At 29.4% G+C, this 21,298-nt stretch overlaps 1 protein-coding gene across 1 annotated transcript; it reads right to left on the bottom strand.

The window, feature by feature from the left end:
• Positions 1–16,372: 16,372 nt before the first annotated feature.
• Positions 16,373–20,516, bottom strand: LOC120079528 (axial regulator YABBY 5-like). The gene is made up of 7 exons (XM_039033740.1): positions 20,251–20,516; positions 19,557–19,676; positions 18,071–18,215; positions 17,919–17,967; positions 17,707–17,782; positions 17,017–17,097; positions 16,373–16,679 (listed from the first exon to the last, which is right to left on the bottom strand). The coding sequence occupies exons 1-7, from the start codon at positions 20,323–20,325 to the stop codon at positions 16,635–16,637; spliced, it is 591 nt and encodes a 196-aa protein (XP_038889668.1). The 5' UTR covers positions 20,326–20,516; the 3' UTR covers positions 16,373–16,634.
• Positions 20,517–21,298: the final 782 nt, after the last annotated feature.

Below are 21,298 nucleotides of genomic sequence, written 5' to 3'. Positions count from 1 at the left end.
ACAATCGCATATGGAGACATTTTGATGGCCGTTTTATACGTTGTGTGATAGGCCCATAATGCCTCATCCAGCTTTTATGCCCAGTCTCTTTGCGTTGAGTTGACAACCTTTTCAAGTATTGATTTGATTTTTGGTTGGACACCTCAGCTTGACCATTCATTTGAGGATGGTAGGCTGTTGCGATTTTGTAGTGAATGTTATACTTGATCAGAAGCTTACTAATGATGCGATTGATGAAATGAGTTCCTTCATCGCTTATGATGGCATGTGGGGTGCCAAAGCGAGTAAGAATATTTTTCTGTAGGAACTTCGAGATTATTGCCGCACCATTTGTAGCACATAAAATTGCTTAAACCTATTTTGATACATAATCAACGGCTACTAGAATGTAATTGTGGCCATTGGAGGGCGAGAATGGGCCCATGAAATCAATTCTCCATACATCAAACAATTTAGCTTCTAGGATAAATTTCAATAAATCTCATTTTTTTTCCGAAAATGTTCTCTCTGTGTGCTGCCAGCTGTCACACTTTATAACGTTCTAGCATCCTTGAACAGTGTGGGCCAATAGTACCCACTTAGAAGTACTTTTACTATTGTGCACTGACTTCCAAAATAGCCACCGAATGATGACCATGACATTGATATAAAATGCGATGAAAGGAAATTTCTGGAACAACCTTAGGATATGATTGGGCCTCTTTTATAAAGATGTGACTTGTCCCAGTAGTAAAACGTACATTCATGCATAAGTTTCTTCTTGTTGCAAAGTATAATCCTCTGGGAACTGCTTGCAGACCAGAAAATTAATAATTTTTGCATAACAGTGCAAGAATTCATCAATCTTTAATATTGTTTCATCAGGAAAAGAAGCATTCACTTCTGGTTGGCGGTGATCATACTCAACATTCTCAAGTCGGGATAGATGATCTATAACTTTATTTTCTGATCCCGTGCGGTCAATGATTTCAGTGTCAAATTCTTGTAAAAGTAATACCCATCTGATTAGTCACGGCTTCGCGTCCTTCTTGGTCATAAGACATTTAATGGCTGAATGATCCGTGTGAATGATCACATTCGATCCTAACAAATATGGTCTGAATTTTTCTACAGCGAACACCATTTGGAGCAATTCCTTCTTAGTGGTTGTATAATTCTCCTGTGCACTATTGAGGGTTTTGCACGCATATGCGATTGGATGGAGAAATTTTCCTTGAGTTGAACTAAAGTTGCGCCTATCGCAAAATCGCTCGCATCACACATAAGTTCAAATGGTTTTGACCAGTCGAGTGAGATCAAAATTGGTGTTGTGATTAACACTTCTTTTAATGTTTCAAATGCTCTTGAGCAGTTAGGATCAAATTAAAATGGTCTATCTACCAACAGAAAATTCAATGGTCTTGCGATTTTAGAAAAACTCTTAACAAATCTGCAGTAGAATCAAGCAAGTCTGAGGAAGCTTCAAAGTGTTTTCAAATTGGTAGGTAATGACAATTTTTCTATGGCTTCAATCTTAGCTTTGTCAACTTTTAACCCAAATTTTGACATCTTGTGCCCGCGCATAATTCCCCCGATCACCATGAAATGACATTTCCCCCAATTCAAAACTAGGTTGGTGTATTCACATCTTTTCAAAATCTTCTCTAGATTTGCTAGACATATTTCATATGTCTTGCCATATACTGATAAGTCATCCATGAAAATTTCTACTGACTCTTCAAGATAATAAAAAAATATGGTCATCATGTACCTCTGAAAGGTGCTTGGGGCATTACATAGCCCAAAAGGCATGTTTCGGAAGGTGAATGTCCCATAGGGGCAAGTGAAAGTCGTTATTTTCTTAATCCTCGGATAAGATCATGATTTGGTTATGACCTGCATAGCCATCTAGGAAGAAAAAGAAGTCGTTCCCTGCTAGTCTGTCTAACATCTGATCAATGAATGATAGGGGAAAGTGATCTTTCTTAATAGTTGCATTGAGCTTCCCATAGTCCATACATATTCTCCAACCTGTAACTGTATGCATCGAGGTTAGTTCATTGTTTTGGTTGGAAACTATAGTCATTTCGCCCTTTTTTGGGATGCATTACACAGGGCTGACCCACGTGTTGTCTGAAATGGAAAAAATAATCCCTGAATCTAATCATTTAACAATTTCCTTCTTGACAACTTACTTCATCACAAGGTTGAGCATGCGCTGGTGTTCAACAAAATCTCCCCTTCCATCCTAAAGTCTAATTTTGTGCATGCAATATGATGGACTAATTCCCCCGATATCAACAAGGATCCACCCTATCACCTTGATGTATTTCTTCAAAACCTTCAAGAGAGCATCTTCTTTCTATTCTGAGAGTGTAGCTGAAATAATGACCGGTAAGGTATCATTCTTACTAAGGAACGCATATTTCAAGTTGGCAGGGAGTGCTTTTAATTCCAAAACTGGCGATTGTTCAAGCGAAGGCTTGATTTTGCCTTCTCGATCTTCTAAACCCAAGGGTTCAAAATTCTTTTGTATCTCTTTTACTGCATAATAGGATTCAAATGTTGCGTTTGCCTCATCCTTCAATTCAATTTCTTCATTATTTGTAAATTTCAGCCTACAAGGCCAAATCTCTTCCAAGTCAACTGTTTCGTATGCATTGATCTCATTAGGATATTCCATCGCCTTAAGAATGTTGAACTTCATCTTTTGGCCATTAACTTGCATGGTGATTTCTCCTTTGTGCACATGAATTTGGATTCTTCTTGTAGATAAGAAAGTTCTACCCAAAATCATGAGTACATTTTTGTCCGCTTCGTAGTCTAATATGATGAAGTCAGCGAGAAAAATGAATTTCTCCACTTTTATGAGGACATCTTCTAGTTTTCCTTAGTGTACTAAGGAATGGTCTGCTAGTTGCAATGTAACCGTGGTAGGCGCAAGTTCTCTCATTTCTAGTTGCTTGAAGATTAAAAGAGGCATAAGATTGGTGTTGGCTTCAAGGTCGCATAGGGCTTGCCCTATATAAACTCCTCCAATGGAATAAAGAATGGTGAAACTCCCTGGATCTCGCATTTTTTGTTGAATAATGGTGCTACAATCTTGTGTCGATGCAACTGTCTCATAATTCCCCGTCTTTCTTGTCTTTTATATGATATCTTTTGAGAATTTGACATAAGATGACATCTGCTCCAATACCTCGATGAGTGGAATGTTAATATACAATTGCTTTAACACTCTGAGGAAGTGTTGGAATTGGCCTTCATCATTTTTCTTTCTCAATCTTTGTGGGTATGGAGGTAGTTGAACCTCATGTGACGCCTTCGATGTAGAAACTATTGCAGATGAGTATCTCTATTCCTCTTGGTTTTCATGTGATGGTATTTATGATTCCTGCATTGGTTGTGTGTCAATGTATTCATCAAAATAATATTTGTGCCTCATCAGTAGGCTTGCTTGATTTTTCTTTCAAATCTTCCTTCATGATGCAACCACTTCTTAAAGACACTGCGTGATATTGTTCTTTGTATGAACTTCCCGCTATGCAAGGAAATTCAATTGTGCTTTGTAGTGAGCCTTGTGGTCTATTTTTCAACTCTCCAGCAATCTATTCTATTTGAGTTTCAAGATTTCGAATGAATGTCGTTTGATTTTGCATAACCGCCTCATTTTTCTGTATGTATTCTTTTAACAAATTTTCTAAAGGTGAAGTTGCTAGTTGTTGCAATGAGTTTAATGCTTGTTGGTGCCCATTTTCTCTTTGATGGAATCCAGGTAGTCCATCTCTAGAGGCACTGTGATGGTTAGCATGTGCTCACTAATTTCCTCCTCATAAAAAATTTAGGTGGTTTTGCCAACTAGGGTTGTAGGTATTTGAAAATGGATTATTTTTGACAAAGCAGATAGATTGTGGGTTACGCATGAATATCTTGAATGAATGGGTTTCTTCACAGGGAACGTAATTCTCATTGGCCATCTGGGTAACCGCATTTACCTACCCATTTCTGATGCTAGTTTTTGTCATGTTCATCGCTTGTAACAAACTAGTCATCACATTCACCTATGTCTGGAGTGATGCAATGACATCGTTGCTCTGCCCTCTCTCATTCATTCTTGAATCATATTCGCTTTCTTTCCAATCCTTATGGTTCTTTGAGATGCGATCAAAGATATTTTTAGCTTCAACATACGTCCCGTCCAACAAACCGCTTGCTGCGACAACGTTTACAACCGTTTAAGATGTTGAATTCAGGTCATAATAGAAAATCTCCATTTGTAAACAAGGGGAGTCCATTGTATGGACAATCTCCTATTAGCCTTTTGAACCTTGCTCGTGCATCGCTTAGTGTTTCATTTTCTTTCTGTTGAAAATTTGTGATCACCCTTCTCCTTTTTGAGTTTTCTATAGGTGAGAAGTATTTCTTCATAAACTTCTCCACAACTTATTTCCATGATGTGATTTCACCAGGTTCAAATGAATATGCCCACTTTCTGGCATCATCACCCAATGAAAACGGAAACGAGGTGAACCTAACTTTTTCATGAGTGATGTTGGGAAATACAAATGTGTTGAAGATTTCGATGAAAATCCTCAAATGAGTATGAGAATCTTCGCCTCTTCTTCCTCCAAAATAACTAGCTGTCTGAATCATTTAGAGCATAACAGGTTTCATTTCAAACCTGGATCCATCTAATGTTGGTCGCATGATCCCAGGTGAGAAATCATATAGGATTGGTGAAGCATAGTTCCTGATGGGTCTATTGCAATCATTAGCTAGAAGAATGGGGCTGGCGAGAGCATTTACATTATTATTGATTGTTGCATGTGGCTCTTCTGGATTGTCTTGTTGATTAGCCATCCTCTGAGCCCTATTCCCTTGTCTCCTTTTTTATCTTCTTCTTCTGCGAAATGTTCTCTCGATCTTTGGGTCATATACAAGCTTAGGTTTAGATCCCTCACTTATAGAACGTTTGTACCTTTTTCACAGATAAGGGTACGTACAATATGCCAAAAATCGAGACCTGTGAAAATCAGAAATAATAATCTTTGCGCACTTAGTTACCGCAATCTCCAGCAACGGTGCCAAAAATTTGGTGCATTTTTTGAATATATGATAGAATGAGTGCTAAGTGATGTCTTGTAACACATTACTTTACTTAGTTAAACCCAAGTATAAGCTCAACTAGAGTCTTGGTGAGTCTAGGGTCAACTCAGGGATTGCATTCTATATATGCGTTGGTGAATATTGTTTTGATCTTGATGCGAGTTGTTTACTAAATATGTAGAGATTTTATTGCTAAAATAATGAGTGACGAATGTGATGGAAATTACAATTGTGAGCGAAATAGTTTATGCGAGAAATATGAAATTCGAAATAGTCTATGCGAGCGAAACACTCTAATTTCTTTGAAAATGACTTATTTTTTAAATTAAAAACTTGAAAGTATATTCCAAATACACACTATATGAATTTCTAAATTTTCAAATGAATTTACCAATTATATTTTTTCAAGTGGATGATTGCATTTTGATTTTCAAATTTTGGAAAAGATTAATTTTTTTTTCAAAAAAAATATGTAAGATATGGAAAATATATAAAATCTCGGTATTAATCTACTTGAGAATTCACCGATCTCGGTGTTAGTCTCTCCAAAGAAAATTGGCAAAAATAGCACGGTTAGGTTTTCACCTTTCAAAACTAGTATGCTTTTTGAAAACTCGTAAAAATAGTTTTTCTCGGTTCATCTCGGGCGAGATCATCCATGAAATTTTAGTTAAAAAATCAACTTTTCTAACTTATCGATTTTTTGGGGCTTTCTCAATACATCTCGCCAGATTATACACCGAAATTATGTGCATCTCGATGTTATTCTCGGGCAAAATAACACCGAGATTTTATATATTTAATTTTTCTTGATGAAATGTCGGGCACAGTTAACACCAACATTCATATGTTTGAGCTTTCTCGGTGGAATCTCGAGTAGGATTAACACCGAGATTCTATATATATCCCAAATCTTACTCAATTTTTTTAAAAGTTTGATATTTCTCAAAATTTAAAAATATTGAATCAATTTGAAAAATCTATTTTGATAATTGGAAAATCCACTTGGAATTTTAGAAATTCAAATAATTGTGAAAACATAAATTATGAAAAATTACGTAATAATTTGATATAATATTTAGTAAACATAACCGATGGAGAAAATTTGAAAATAATATAAGATTTGGTGTAAGATTTGGGAAGATTACATAAAAGAATTAGCAAATCTCGGTGTGTAATTATGAAGATGTACCGAGAAGAACCAAAACAATCAATAAGTTGGAAAAAATTGATTTTTTAACTAAAATTTCATGACTAATCTCGTTTGAGATAGACTGAGAAAAACTATTTTACAAGTTTTTAAAAAGCGTGCTAATTTTGTAAGGTGAAAAACTAATCGTACTATTTATGATAATTTCTCCTATCCAAACCAATTAATAATCGAGAGTAAGAAAAGATCAAAGAAAAAGAGAGATTCATGAGAAAAAGAAAGCAAGTTTGTGAAGAGATCATTGTTCTATTTTCAAAATGCTCATACTTGAACTTGTAATTGAAAGAAACTTGATTTCTAACCTGTGCATTAAACCCAATGTCCCTAATTCTTCTATTGAATTCTTGCAAGAATTTAAAATGTATGCTTCTTGAAAAACAAGGTTCAAGGCTTGAATTAAATTAGAAATTGGGAAAGATTTTGAAAAATTACATAAGATTTTGATATATATTAATAAAATCTTGGTGTAATATGTCACACATATCGAAAATGTTCAAAACAATAAGTTAATTATTTTTTACTACATATCGGTAGCTGATCCCGTCTAAGATATACTGAGAAAAACTATTTGAACGAGCTTTAAAAAATGGTGTTAGTTTTGTATGATGATTGAAGATATAATATTTTTCAAAAGTGTGTAGCTAAATTATAATTCTCATTTTCTCCGTCGCAAACCTATTATATAAGAAAATTACTATTTTTCAATGTTCTTGCAAGAGGAATGAAGGATCGTAATCCTTTAAAAATAACTTTTTTTTTTTCGAACGAAATATTTAATCTATATTTTTAGCTAGAAATTTGCTACTGAATATGAAATAATCACATCGAGATGACATCAATTAAGTTGAAGTTGACTATAATGGATTTTTTTTTTTAAAAAAAAAAAACTTTAATCCATTGGAAATTATGAAGTCTAAACCATATGTATCTAGAAATAATTTTATTATGTTTCAAAAATAAATAAATAATTCTATTTATAAAAATTCTAGAGATTTTGGGTATTAGAATTTATTCCCAAAAGTAGATTACCATTTCTTCCTAATGAGGAGAGAAGAATAAAAGCCGACCACAATTTTAAGTTTTACTAAAATGAGTGTAGTTTTAAGTGACATAAAACATCCACTATCAATTTTGATTCTTCTTTTTTCTCTTTTTTTTACATTATGTGGTGCGGACAATCAAATTACAATTCTTTTTAACATTCTTTTTAATTTATTATAACTATATTGAAATTTATTGAAAAAATATGGTTGTTTTACCGATCAAAGTGCGACAAAGTATAAAATATATATAAAAAAATAGAGAAATTGCATTATATGGCAAATACATTTTAAGAAATCAAAATCATGCTTTCAACTTTTTTGTAATTGTAGACGTGACAATCATATAACAATCACATAATAATCATATAAAAATCACATAAAAATCAAATAGTAATCAAATGTTCAAATAGAGACCTTTTGTCATGTTTTCAAGAAAAACAAAATCTAGGAACACGTTTAATTTTCCATTTATTTTTTTATTAAAGTTGCAATTGTCCCATATTGAAAATGCAAGAATGCATTAAAATCCGTGAAAAATTGACCCCATTAAAATCACATAAAAAAACACGATAAATCAAGCCTCCAACAATTGATTTGAATACAATAAAATAGGAGGCTCTACCATAAATCACGCCTCCAACCGATTTAATGCATCATTGCATTTTCATGCTTCATGACCATTTTTTTTCTAATATTTTAAAGTTAATAACACAGAACTTTATGATAATTGAATTATGTTCGTGTTAGTTGCTCTATAAATATAACCAACAAATTAAATATTACATTGTTTTCTTCTTTTTTCACTTTCTTAAAGAATCTCCAAAATACAAATTCATCTTATTATTTCTAAATTCTACAAATCCACCGTCGTGAAAAAAGCACTCTCTCTTAATAATTACGAGGGAAAACAAAAGGATGTGTGATAAATAAATAAATATATAACATTTTCCATATCTAGAGATAGACCCACATAATAAAACATTATACCAAAAGACACTTGTGTGCATTATTTCATTTTGTCACATTAAGAATAGTTCGGTGGTATTTGACATGTACTCTTAAAGTTCAAATTTCTACACTCTATTTATACAAAAAAAAAAAAAAGTATTGTTTCATTTCTCTGAGAACAAAAAAATCAGCTTTCCAACCAATGGTTTTTTAGAACTAAAAGAAAATTTTTAATTACAAATTTAATCGCTAGATTTTGAAATTTTTGTCTTTATTTGATTATGAACTTTCAAAATTATAAATATAATCATTGAGCTTTCGAATTTTTTAAAATTCACAATTTACTAGATATCAAATATAATTTAAAATTCAAGGATCTATTGAACATAAATTTCAAATTCATGTTTAATAGATTTTTTTTGGAATTTTAGGGATCTATGGACACCAAATTGAAAGTCTAAGATTTTTTTTTTTTTTTTTTTGTAATAATTAAAGTATGAAGTGGGGGAATCGAACCTCTAACTTCGAGGTCGATAGTACAAATATTATATAAGTTGAGTTATGCTCATATTGACATTCAAGAACCTTTTAGACACTCTTTCATGTTCAAGAATCAAAATATGGATAAAAACTTCAAAATTTAGGAAGTAAACTTGTAGTTTTAACTCAAAAATAGTTTTTTAAAACTTTTTTTAAAATTGCCTTAAATGTTTCAAATAATGAAAATATGGGCAAATAAATGGTTAAAAAACCCATCACACAATTTTTTAAAATGCAAAACTAAAATCAAAATGGTTCTCAAATGAGACCTTGTTAATAAACATTTCTCTTTTTAGTAGAAAACATTTACATCATGACAAAAACCAGATTGGAGAAAAGTACCGGTACTACACAACCTCTATTCATTATCCGTCATTAAAGAAACATTTAAAAATAGTGTGAGCTTTCGTGACATAAAATAATAGGCAAACTATTTTTCTAGTCTCAAAATTTTGAAGAATAGGTACATTTGGTCCCTAAGTTTTCAAAACATATCTTTTTAGTCCCTGAATTTTTTAGAATAAGTGTATTTGGTCTCTAAGTTTTCCAAATATACCTTTTTAGTCTTCAAGTTTTTAAGAATAGGTTTAAAAGGTCCCCATCTATTTTTTTATTTTCATTTTTTATAATTATATGAAATTTTGAATTACAAAAATAGGACTAAAAATAATTCTAGAGATAAATTGTGATGTTTAAAAAATAATTTTTTAATTTAAAATAATAATAATAATTTATTGTAGAGACTTTTTAAACATATTTTAAAAATCCTCGAGACTAAAATTGTACATTTTAAAAATTTAAAAACCAAATGAATTTATTTTTAAAAAATCGAGGACTAAAAATATACATTTTGAAAACTCGATGACTAAATATATATATTTTTCAAAATTTAGAGATTAAAAAATAATTTTATTTAAAATAATATATCATTCAATGACACGTTAAATTATTTTTTAAAGAAAATAAGAAGAGAGAGATGAGAGGGAAATGAAATGAATGCCAAAGAGGCATGAATTTGACGTTTCAGATTCTAAGTGTCAGAACATGTTTTTATGATATCAGTCTGAAACAATTTACCACAGATTTCATGACACACTCCTACCTTTCTTTCAATCTATTCATATATATTTTCTTCTTTTTATACTATTTTCCTCTCCACTTTTAAATCTCAAAATCTCATTCCTTTTTCTAGTTCTCCAAAAAGTAACAAAAAAATAACACTTTTTTTCCCCTTTTCTTTAGTTCAAACTATGCAAAAGTGATGATTCAAAAGTCTAATTTTTACATTAGGTGTATAATATTTTAATCCATTAAATTATATTCGAGTTAGATTAATTAATAATACATGATGATAGATTATTATAGATATTAATTTTATTGTGTAGATGATTATTCTCTATTTTAAAAACAATAACAATTAGAGATAGTTATTGCAAAGAAACTCTTATTCAAAAAGGGCCTTAATTTTTTTTAGTCGAACAACACATAAAGATAGAGATTAGGAACTCTAACATTTAGGTATAAATGGATAATTTGGATGTAATTATATAAAAAGTATAGATGGATAAATAAATTATATGTGTATTCTATGTTCACCTCACATTTGTGGTAAATAGAATTGTAAATTTAATTTTATGATTGAAAATATAAATTCCTTGAACAATATTAATGCATTTTTTCTTTTTCATTCTAGAATATTTACAACTAGATGTTACTTTCTTCTTTGCCTACTTAATTAATTTTAGTCCATTGAGATTTTTTTTTCCCTTTTTTAAATCAAGATGGGATACCTTGGTCGATAAATATAATTGATTTGGGGTTGAGAAAAAGCTTTAAGTTTATAAATTCTAAAACTAAGATCTAATTAACCTTAATGTATATACTAGTAAACATACTAATCTTAAAAAGCTAAAAACTTTTGCTATATTCTCTTTTATTTTATAGAAGAATGATACCATTTTATTAAGCAATACAAGAGTGGGAATAATCAATAGATAGATTAGACTTAAAAAGTTCAAATGATGAGCATGTCCTCCCAAAAACGGTTTAGAACTTTTTAATTACCATTTGAATTAGAGACAATCATTCCTTTTTCTAGCTAAAAATGCCAAAGAATAGCAGAGATAAAACATTTTTAAACGATCTACAAATTTCTCTTTATTGTCAATCCTCTTTAACTATAGAAATGTCTGTAAACAATGGAATGGAAAGTTTTTAATCCAACCTTAATACTAAATCAAAACTTTATTATATATAGCATACACACATTATTTTAGTGAAATACTATACAAGAATTGATGGGTTATATATATATATATATATATATATATATATATATATGATCCTCTGGCTTTAATAATGGTGCTTTTAGTGAAGTGATTCTGTGGCAAGTGAAAATGGAATTCCAGGTGCCCTAAAATGAAGATTGTGGTCCAATTATATTGTGAAGAATTCCTTTTCATATAGGTCATAGTTAATTATGAGTTTACAGTCCCATATGTGTTTGGTTGGACAGAAAAACATAATCTTTTTTTCTAGGATTTTGGCTTTTGAATGAGAAAAAGAAAACACTTTTCTCTCCCTCTTTTTCCCATCAATCCTCATTACTAGGATTTTCTTGTTCAAATTTTATATGAAATAATTCCATAGAGTGGCACTTTTTTTTTTTTTGCTCATTAATTTTGATGACTAACCTAAAAGAGAAACTTCTAGCTTACAGTGAATCGTAATTTTCATTGGATGAAAACTCTTTCTTTTCCTTTTTTCTAATTCATTCGTCTTCTCAATCACTCTACTTGAGTCTTTGAATGATATCAAAGAATTGTTCTTTTCGATAAGAACATGTCATATTACAAAATACTGATTCATTCTCTCATTTTGCAATGTTGAAATTTAAGTTCGATTATACACCATACGTTTTGTACTTCCATATTCATATAAATTGAATATTTGTTTCATGATTATCCTAATTTGATCTTTGTTGCTAATTAGAATTTGCATATATTTTAGCCATATACACCAATGTTTAACTACGTTATTCTTCATCAATGTGATATAACAATTTTTTTACAAAGAAGTTCTTGCACATAATCCTTTTTAGGTGAAATCGATGCTATGACTAAATACATATTTTATGCTTCGCTCTGGAATTTCTGGCTTGAAGAAAAAGATTGAACCTTTTGAGATATCCTGATGTATTTATTGATCCTCGATCTTCTGTTTATTATTTAAAAAAGAAATTTCTGACTTGAAAGAAATGCGATCGAACTTTTAGCAAGGTCGTAATCCAGTTACACAGTTAGGAGAAGACATTATTGCCATGGAGGATTTCATGGTCGAGCAAAACTAAATTCTTGTCTAATTATAATATTTGAAACTACCATTATTTTAAACTTGTATGTTGATCTTCATTTTATGCCATAATTTTATTTTATTTTTCACTTGTCTTTTCAATAAAGTATGCTCTTTCAAAAGAAAAAAACAAATGAAGTAATGAAAGTTTAAAAGGAAAGACAAGAAATGAAAGGTCTCATTTCACCTAAAAGTTATGTTAATTAGCCATGTACAACATAAATGTATGTTTAATGATTATAACCATTTAGTTTTTGAAAATTAGGTCTGTGTAATTTTTTTTTTTTCATATTTTTCTTAAATGGATAAGGTTAACATTTCGAATTATTCCTAAGCTAATTATAAAAAACGAACTCAAGTTTTTAAACACTAATTTCTTTTAATTAGTTTTCAAAACTTTCCATGAATTGTGTTTATTGACTCAAATTTCACAAACTAAAAATCAAACACTTTTTAAATAGAGCATAAAGTATTTGTTTTCCATGAAACGAGAGCCATCTGATAGGATCGTGATATCGTTTTCGTTGATCGAGAGCATGAAGATGTTCCCACGTTAAAAAACAAATGATTCTTTAGACACAAGGTGTGTGTATGTATATAATGTAAAGTTATGGTGTAATGCATACTAAAGTGTTTTTTTTTTTAAAAAAAAAAAAAAAAAAAGTTCAAATAATGTAGTTTCTTCTAAGTTCCATTCCCCTTGATTGAATTAAATGGATGCTTGTAGATCAAAAACAACTCAAAATGCCTTTCCATCCATTGGTGGGGATTCCTTCAATTATTCATTTTGTTTGGATTCCAAGAAAAAGAAAAAAGATTGTCAAGCAAATTTAATGAGGGATATGATGCTGTTGGTAAAGTCCCACTTGTTTGCTTATTGGAGATCAAATGTAATAGAACATTCTATTATTTAAAAATATCAGTAGAATACAATGCTTTGAGTTGTATACCTTTACAATAAAATTATGTATAAACATTGCTAGTAATGTGGGTTGAAAAATGTTGTAATTTGATATGCTTACTTTAAAAAAGTGAGAAAAAGACGAAATTTCTTATATCTTTCTAATTTGATAAAAAAAAAAACAAAAAAAAAGAGAGAAAAGAATAATCAAATTTCAACGTTGTATTAGCGGGTGATAGTTTATTGATACAAGAAGGAAGTTCTGTAAAATGAATTTTTTTTATACTGATAAAAATAAGATATATTTGGTCGTGTAATGGTTGCACTAGCACCCGACTAAACCTATTGATGATGGCCGTGGTAAAATTTCATCGAAGTCAATTCAATCCACAATCTTCTAGGTATAGACATATTTCAAGACGTTCTATATATGAGCCTCTTCAAATATGACTTATTGCTATTGAATTGATAATTTTCTTATTGCATAATTAGTTGTCTAAGTTCTTTTTCCCAAGTGATCAACATCTCTTTAAATTTAAAGACAAATCATTGAGAAACAAGAAAAAAAATATTTGGGTGCATATCTCAAGAAGCACTCATCTTTTTGCCATCCATCTAAGTGTCCAATCACAAATTGACATATGAAAAAAAAAACCTAAAAAAATATTTTTAATAACTCAAATTTTCTTTCATATATGAGATTGAAAATAATACAAAGAGATGGATGTAGCCTAATAGTATTACCTCCACAAATAATGGGAGGGAAAATATGATACTTGATGAGTTAAACTTCACTTGAATATATACCATATATAATCAATGATGAAAATGTAAGAAATACTCTACTCTATAACATTTTGGGTTTTTTTATTTTTGACTTTTGGTTTTCAAAATGCTATTTGTCCTATCACAATTTCTCTACAACGATTTTTTTTTTTTTTTTTTTTACTCTTTTAAACAAGATACAAAATATGTGAGATCGGTACAGGTTGACACATAAGTTTTCACTTTTTGGAAAAAATTAAATATTTTAATTCTTAACCAAACGTATTGTTTTCAAATATAGAAAAATGAATCAAAATATTTATAAATAATAGGAAAACATCACAATCGACTCCAATTAACAATGATAGATTACTATCTGTGTCTATCTGTGCCAATGTGTCTACTATTGCGATATATCACAGGTAGATTGTGATATTTTGTTATTATTTATAAATATTTTAAACAATTTTGTCATTTAGAATAATTTTCCTAACCAAAAGCTAAAAACAAAAATATTTGATTTTTTTATTTTAAATTTTGGTTTAAATTTTGAAAAGCTTTGTAGTAATTAAGTAGGTAAAAACAAAGAATTTCATACATTGAAAAATAATATTTTTAAGCTTAATTTTCAAAGTACTAAATAGTTATAAAATAAAGTCTAGTTATAGAGTAAAATCAATCTACTTTTTTTTTTTTTCAATACTTTAGACATCGAGAGAGAAAAAAATGTAAAAAGTGAAGAGAGCCTATCAAGGAATTTCATTATATCCCTTCTAATCTAATCTAAGATCGTTCAATTTTTTTTGGTATTTTGTAGGGATAAACGATAAAGAGATGCATTAGAGACTGTATTTTATATAAAAACAAAAAAAAATATGTTCTATATAAGACATAAAGTAGTTCCATTTAGGAACTTCTAATGGAAATAATATCTAACATATTTTAAATCAAATATTTATAATTATTATTATTATTACTACTACTAGTACATATAAAATCTAAGGATATTCGAAAAACTCGATCAATCCAATTCAAATATCTCACAAATGGGTTGGATTTGATTCATTATTTAATAAGAATTTTTTGAGTTGAAGAAATTTATAACTTGAACGATTGGAATGGAACTAAAAAAATGCTCTAATCCAACCCACAAACACCCTAAACTTTACTTTATTTCGTTATATATATATATTATTTTTAAATTTGCTTATACTTGTGTGCAACTTATATGATTTGGCATCAATTTCGATATAAGCATCATAGAATGATTCAAAATCTATATATGTGTGCCTATTTTCTTCCAGCATTGCATGAAAAGCATACAAAGGCAAAAGATTAAAAAAAAAAACTGATCATGGAAGCAGTGATTTTTTTAAATGCATCAAAGCTCCCCTTTTCCCCCTTTCTAATTATTAACCTTTATCCCACCTGTCTTTTGGCCGTAAAAAATGAAATAAAAATAAAAACAATAAAAATACATTCCAATATTCTATGTTATACCTATCTTTCTGCATTCATCAAACGATTCAATCTTAACTTTTAATCTAACAAATTCTTCTTACATTTAAAAAAAAAAAACCATCTCAATTCTTTTTTCTTTTTTTGTATGATAAAAGTGATATGCATAAAATAAATATAGATCCATCTTAGGTTGTACCCCCAGTATTGTTGCCATACAAATCAAGATGTTGCAAAATTAGGGTTATATCTTTTTGGTTAAAAAGGGAAGAATTTTCATTACTTGAAAGCTAGTTCAATCAAGGTACAATTCCTTTCTTCTTTAAGCTTTTTCTTTTAGTACAATTGGGATAGGAGAATTCAAACCACGGATCTTATGGTTTCTAGCAAACTCATATACTAATTGATCTATACTCGATTTGACAAATCTTCCTTAAGTTACAAGTATATTTATAACTTTCAATTTGCCACTCGAATCTATTCAATGCCATAATAATGTCACTTTTAACAATAATCAAACGTAACTTATATCGTCTTCAAACAATAGTCGACTCCCAAATAGTTGCCATTCTATTTGATTCCCATTTTATATTATAATGATACTAGTTTACGATAATAGTGAAGGATTCTCAGTAAAATAGTCTCGTAACTTTGATAAAAGGAATATCTTCTTCGTCATATCGATATGCATTAACTATACTTAAAGTCAACTCATCCTAACATTTGGATTTATGAATACTATTTAGTGAAGCTAAAAAAAATATAAAGCGTCTGTATTTAGCTTCTAGAGATAGGGAAACTTTTGGAACATTTCCATTAAATCATGAATTGAATGGATTTTATTCATTTTTTTTAATTAATAATCCCATTTTGTAATGAAAGAGATAGATATTCAACAATAAATTTATCATTTTTTTAAATTTTTTTTTTTAATGAATTAAGAAGATTTTTTAGATTATAATCCATAAACGAATATATTTTATTTTGGTTTAAACCTTTCATCCTCTAGTTGAACTTAAAGAAAAATCAAATAAATAATCGATGAACAATAAAATATCGAAAGAGAATATTTTATTAATTAAACTTACTTTCATAGTAAAATGGGGATACATACATATTATTAAATCAGACACATTATAAAGGGAAGAGAAATTCAGTTCATAATTAAAGAAGGCAAACATTTCCCCTAACAATCAATAAACTAATTGCAAATAAAACATAGAAAGGAAATAAGGAAACATATGCATGGGCTGTTAATTTTGACCCCTTGAAAATACCCAAATTTCAAGTGATCATAATTCTTCCTTCAAGATTATCATAATCATTTCTTCAATCAATAGTGCAGCCCTGGCACTGACATCAGATGCTTCTCAGATCCCTATCAAGCAACAGAAAAATTAAATAAAAACACCAATGTCAAATACCAATCATAAATTAGTAGACCAATTTTTTCACTTCTAATTTTGAAAATTTCCATTTGAAATGTTTTCAAACGTATCTGATCCCGTTTGATAACTATTTTGAGAATATGAAAATTAGAAATCCTTTAATTAAAGGAACTAAATCTGTTAAATAATATCCAATAAATCATCACTAAGAAATTCAAAAGATATTTCTGTTTCTGTTCAGACTTACTTCAACTTTTGAAAATAGAAAATTTAAAACAAGATCGTATATAGCATCAGACCAACTAGCCTTTGAAACTATTTAGTTACCATATTACTCGCATCATTCTTAGTCTGCAGATTGTTGGTATCCAGCATGAGGCCAAAATGAATATGTGGGAAATGTGCCCACTGCCATTTCAGAAATAAACAAGTCAATACCCAAAAGATTGTCATATTTTCTCATTAAAAAAACCCTAATTTGTAAAAACAATAATAATAAAAAAAAAAAAAAAAAAGAATACAGTTACATAGTATTTTTAAAGATAATAATTAAGTATATAGTAACATAGTTAAAGAATGGCAAATATAACAAAATTTATGATAGTCTCTATTGTTGTTAGATTCTTACTAATGATATGGTCTATCACTAATAGACTTTTACTAGCGAATATATCATTAATAGGCTTTGAAAGCAATATCTAAACTTTGTTATACCTACAAATTCTTTTGTATTGTGTTATATATGCAAATACTTTGAGTCTGATTGATATATTTACAACTGCCGCTAAAAACAAACCGTAAAAAAAGGTGCATTCTAGGTTGTATATATCATTGTGCAGTCCACTCAATTGTCCAAGCACGGTTTGATAATGAAAAATTATTTTCTTTAAATATATATGAGTTTTTTTATTGTGTGATTGAAATAGACTGTATAGAGATAATACAGTTCGAGATGCATTAAAATATTGTTAAAATAAGGAGGAAAAAAAAAAAAAAAAACCCCAATGTTGTACTTACATTTTTAGCAGCAGTACTGAATGCTTCCCTGTGGGTAATATCTGGATTAGTTGCTTTGATCCTCTGGATTTCCTCTCTGAATTTTAGGTAATTTTGTCAGGTTTTAAAAGCAAAAGGAGAATTGAAATGACCCATGAAAATGAATATATTTTGTTTAAAAATTGTCCCCAAAAAAAAAATAATAATAAAAGTCTAATTTTCTTTTTTCATACTTTATAAACTGATTATATGCAGAAGGTACTCTCTGCCTCTTCTCGGGAGCTGAAAAAAGAAAATAACAACTCAGATGACATATTTTTAGTTAGAAAAAAAAAATTCTATGAATGAAATTTATTTATTATAATTATTAATGATAATTACTTACGTCGATTAATGATCCTTTGATCATGATCATTTGTAGAGTTTTTAATTGGTGCTCTCATTTTCATCTTGTTGTTGCATTTTGATGATGATCCCAATTCAACTCTGTAATGATCAGCTCCACTGCCACTGTGGCTATGGTTTGATGCCTAATTTTATTTTAAGAGAGGGAAAAAATTAGCTTAGAGAGAGATTAAGTACTTATAATTGTTCTATTGAGAGAAAGAAATAGATAATCAAGCTAATCTTTTTAGAGAGATTGAAGCTTAATTGGTTAAACCCATTTCATATAATCTGATTTGGCTTGATGGGTTTTGTTTCTTTTTCAGAGAGAAGGCTAATTTAGAGAGAGATAAAAGTTAATTATGTTATGTGAGAGAGATTGATAATTAAGCTAATTTTTAGGGAGACTTCACGGTGCACTACTTATACCTAATGATTTTTTTTCTACTTTTATAACAATATTTTAAAAACTAAATCTTAAGTTTTGAAAATTAGAAATGTTTTTTTTAAGAATTTAACTCAAAATTATTAAAATGTTTCTTTAAGAAATGTGAAAAAATTAACAAAAATAGATCTTGAAAAAAAAATAAAAAATAAAAATTGTTATCAACCCATTTCATAACATATGTTTTGGCTCAGTGGGTTTTGTTTCTTTTTCATAAAAGTTTGTGGGAAAAAAACAATAAGCTAATTTAGAGAGAGATGAAGCTAATTTTGTTCTTTTGAGAGAGATTCATAGGGTGAGATCTTTTGAGATAGTGAGGTTATGTTTTTTTAAAAACCCATTGTCAAAGAGAGAGAGAGAAAACAAATAAGTTGTTTTAAAGAGATTGTCATAAGTTTAATGTTTCATATTTCAAGAAAATGAGAAGAATATTGGTGAAAAAAGGGAGAAAAAAAATCCAAGAGAAAAAATGAAAAACCATCAGTTCATGGATCTGTTGTTTCTTTAGTAGAAGACAAAAGCTTTGGAAAAGACATGAGAGATTGAACCTAAGAAACCCTAAAATGAACAACAAATCAATCAAATCAACCAAGAATAAAATTTTTTAAAAAAGTTAATTAAAAAAATGGCTTAAAGTTTGAAAAAATTTCTAAACTAAAATATAGAAAATGCCTAGCTTTCTGATACCCTTACACAGCTACCAAAAATAAAAACATAAAATAGGTTATGGGTTATGGCGACTGCTGTCAGCGCCGCCGCCTGCAGCCGCCACGACCACCACTTCCGCCGCTGTCTAGGGTTTTCAAAATTCCATTGACCCATGCTGGAAATTCAGCCAAAATTTTATCTTTTTTCAACCCAAGAGAGGAAAAAGGATTTTTAAAATTTTTTTAATTTTTTATTTTCAATTTTAGGTATTTTTTCCCCCGCCAAGGCCGCTGCTGATCTTCAGACATTTGAGATCTCTCTCTTCACTAAAACTAAGGAGGAAAAAAAAAAAAAGAGAAAATTTTGAAATTAATTAATTAATTTAAATAATCACCTGAGAATTTTGCCATGAGAGAGATTGGAAAGCAGCAGCCATGTTCACAGACCAGAGATTGCTACAGTGACCACATCGGACGGTCACGATGTCAAAGAGATTGCTGCATGGAACACTCACCTTAAAAAAACCAAAAAAAGGAAAATTAAGAGAAACAGCCCATATGTTCATTTTCTTAAAACTAGCCCTAGCTAGGCTAGGGTTATGAAGAACAAGAAATTGAAGATCTTCATCACCATAGTGGTTTTCTAGATCTTTCATTTTTTCGGGGAGAATTTACTCAAGAATTGGTGTTTTTTCAATGCTTAGAAAAATGTATAAACTAAGATCTCGAGTTTAAATCAATCTGAACATGACTCAACTGATTTTAAAGATCAGAAGTTCGAATTTCGAACCACAAAAGCAAATCTATTACAAAATTACTCTAATAGAGAAGCAAGAAGTGGCTTTTTTGGAGAACTCCTTCTTCTTTCTAGAATTTCCTTGCTCTTTAGCAACAAAATTAGTAGACAAAAATGGGGAAAAAAGACAAAACCCACAAAGAGAAATTACACAAAGGAGTGAACTTTAGAAAAACAGCTCAAAAAAAGGGGGGAAATCAGATCTTTATAGCAAAAATGAAGGTTAATGAATTGATAAGAGATTTAAAATTTTGGAGATTTGATGAAATTAATTTATTAATGAGTAATTATACCGCTAGAACAATATTGCAAAAATTGCAGGGGATATAGCAGAGTTGTTCTTGAGCACTGTTGATGCAGCTTGACATGATTGATAATTAATTAGGAAAAAAAAAAAAACAAATATATATATAGCTTTTAGAAGAGACTGGAATTAAAAAAAAAAAAAAAAAAGAAAATTGCAAACTAAAAAATTCCAAAATGAAATGAGAGAGAGAAGGGAAAATAGGCAAAGAAATAGAGGAAGAAGAAAGATGTGTTTTATATTCTTCTTTTGGTTTCAATGTATTAAAACAGTAAAACTTCTGGCTTTTATATAGAGAAAGGAGGGTTAGAGAGAGAACATAAATGGGATAAAAAAAGAAAGTTAGAGAGAGAAGAGAAAAAAAACAAAATTTGTATAAAAATATTTTATATTTAATTTTATACTAATTTTTACACACTACCCAGAAATGTAAAATACTCTATTTATTTATACAACCCAAGAAATGATTAACTTTTGTGAGTAAAAACTATTTTTGAACAATTTTAATTGATTGTATATGTAATATGTATGCTGGTTTGATTCAAATAATAATGGCTGAGCAATGAAGGAAGATATTTTGGTTGGAGAAAATTATATAGATGTGTTAATTAATATCTTTCAAAATATTTAACTCTAAACAATAACATAAAACTTGTACTATCAACTTTAGAATTAGAAGTTTAATTTATCTATTCCACAATTTATCAAAAAAAAAAAAAAAATTCTACTTCGGTTCTCACCTTCTTTGGGTTGAAATGTTCTTTTATTTAAGCCCTATTTTAAAACTATTTTATTTTTTATTTTTTATTTTTAAAAATTAAGTCCATTTCCTCCCAATTTCTTACAATGATTTGCATTTTTTTTATCTTCAAAATTGAATTCTAAACTAAATTTCAAAAATAAAAACAAGTTCTTAAAAACTACTTTTTTTTTAGTTTTCAAATTTTTGTTTGGTTTTTGAAAATATTGGTAAAAAGAAGATAGCAAATCAAGAAATTTAAAGGTGAAAATGAGTGCTTATAGGCTTAACTTTCAAA

The sequence above is a fragment of the Benincasa hispida genome, chromosome 6 (assembly GCF_009727055.1).
Source record: "Benincasa hispida cultivar B227 chromosome 6, ASM972705v1, whole genome shotgun sequence".
Taxonomy (NCBI): domain Eukaryota; kingdom Viridiplantae; phylum Streptophyta; class Magnoliopsida; order Cucurbitales; family Cucurbitaceae; genus Benincasa; species Benincasa hispida.
This window is presented reverse-complemented; position numbering and strand designations above follow the sequence as displayed.

Coding starts and splice junctions, on each gene's coding strand:
- LOC120079528 (XM_039033740.1), bottom strand. CDS start 20,325: ATGTCAAGCTGCATCAACAGTGCTCAAGAACAACTCTGCTATATCCCC. Junction 19,677..20,250: donor TTTGCAATATTGTTCTAGCG/GTATAATTACTC, acceptor GGTTTTTTTAAG/GTGAGTGTTCCATGCAGCAA. Junction 16,680..17,016: donor AGAATGATGCGAGTAATATG/GTAACTAAATAG, acceptor GTTGCTTGATAG/GGATCTGAGAAGCATCTGAT.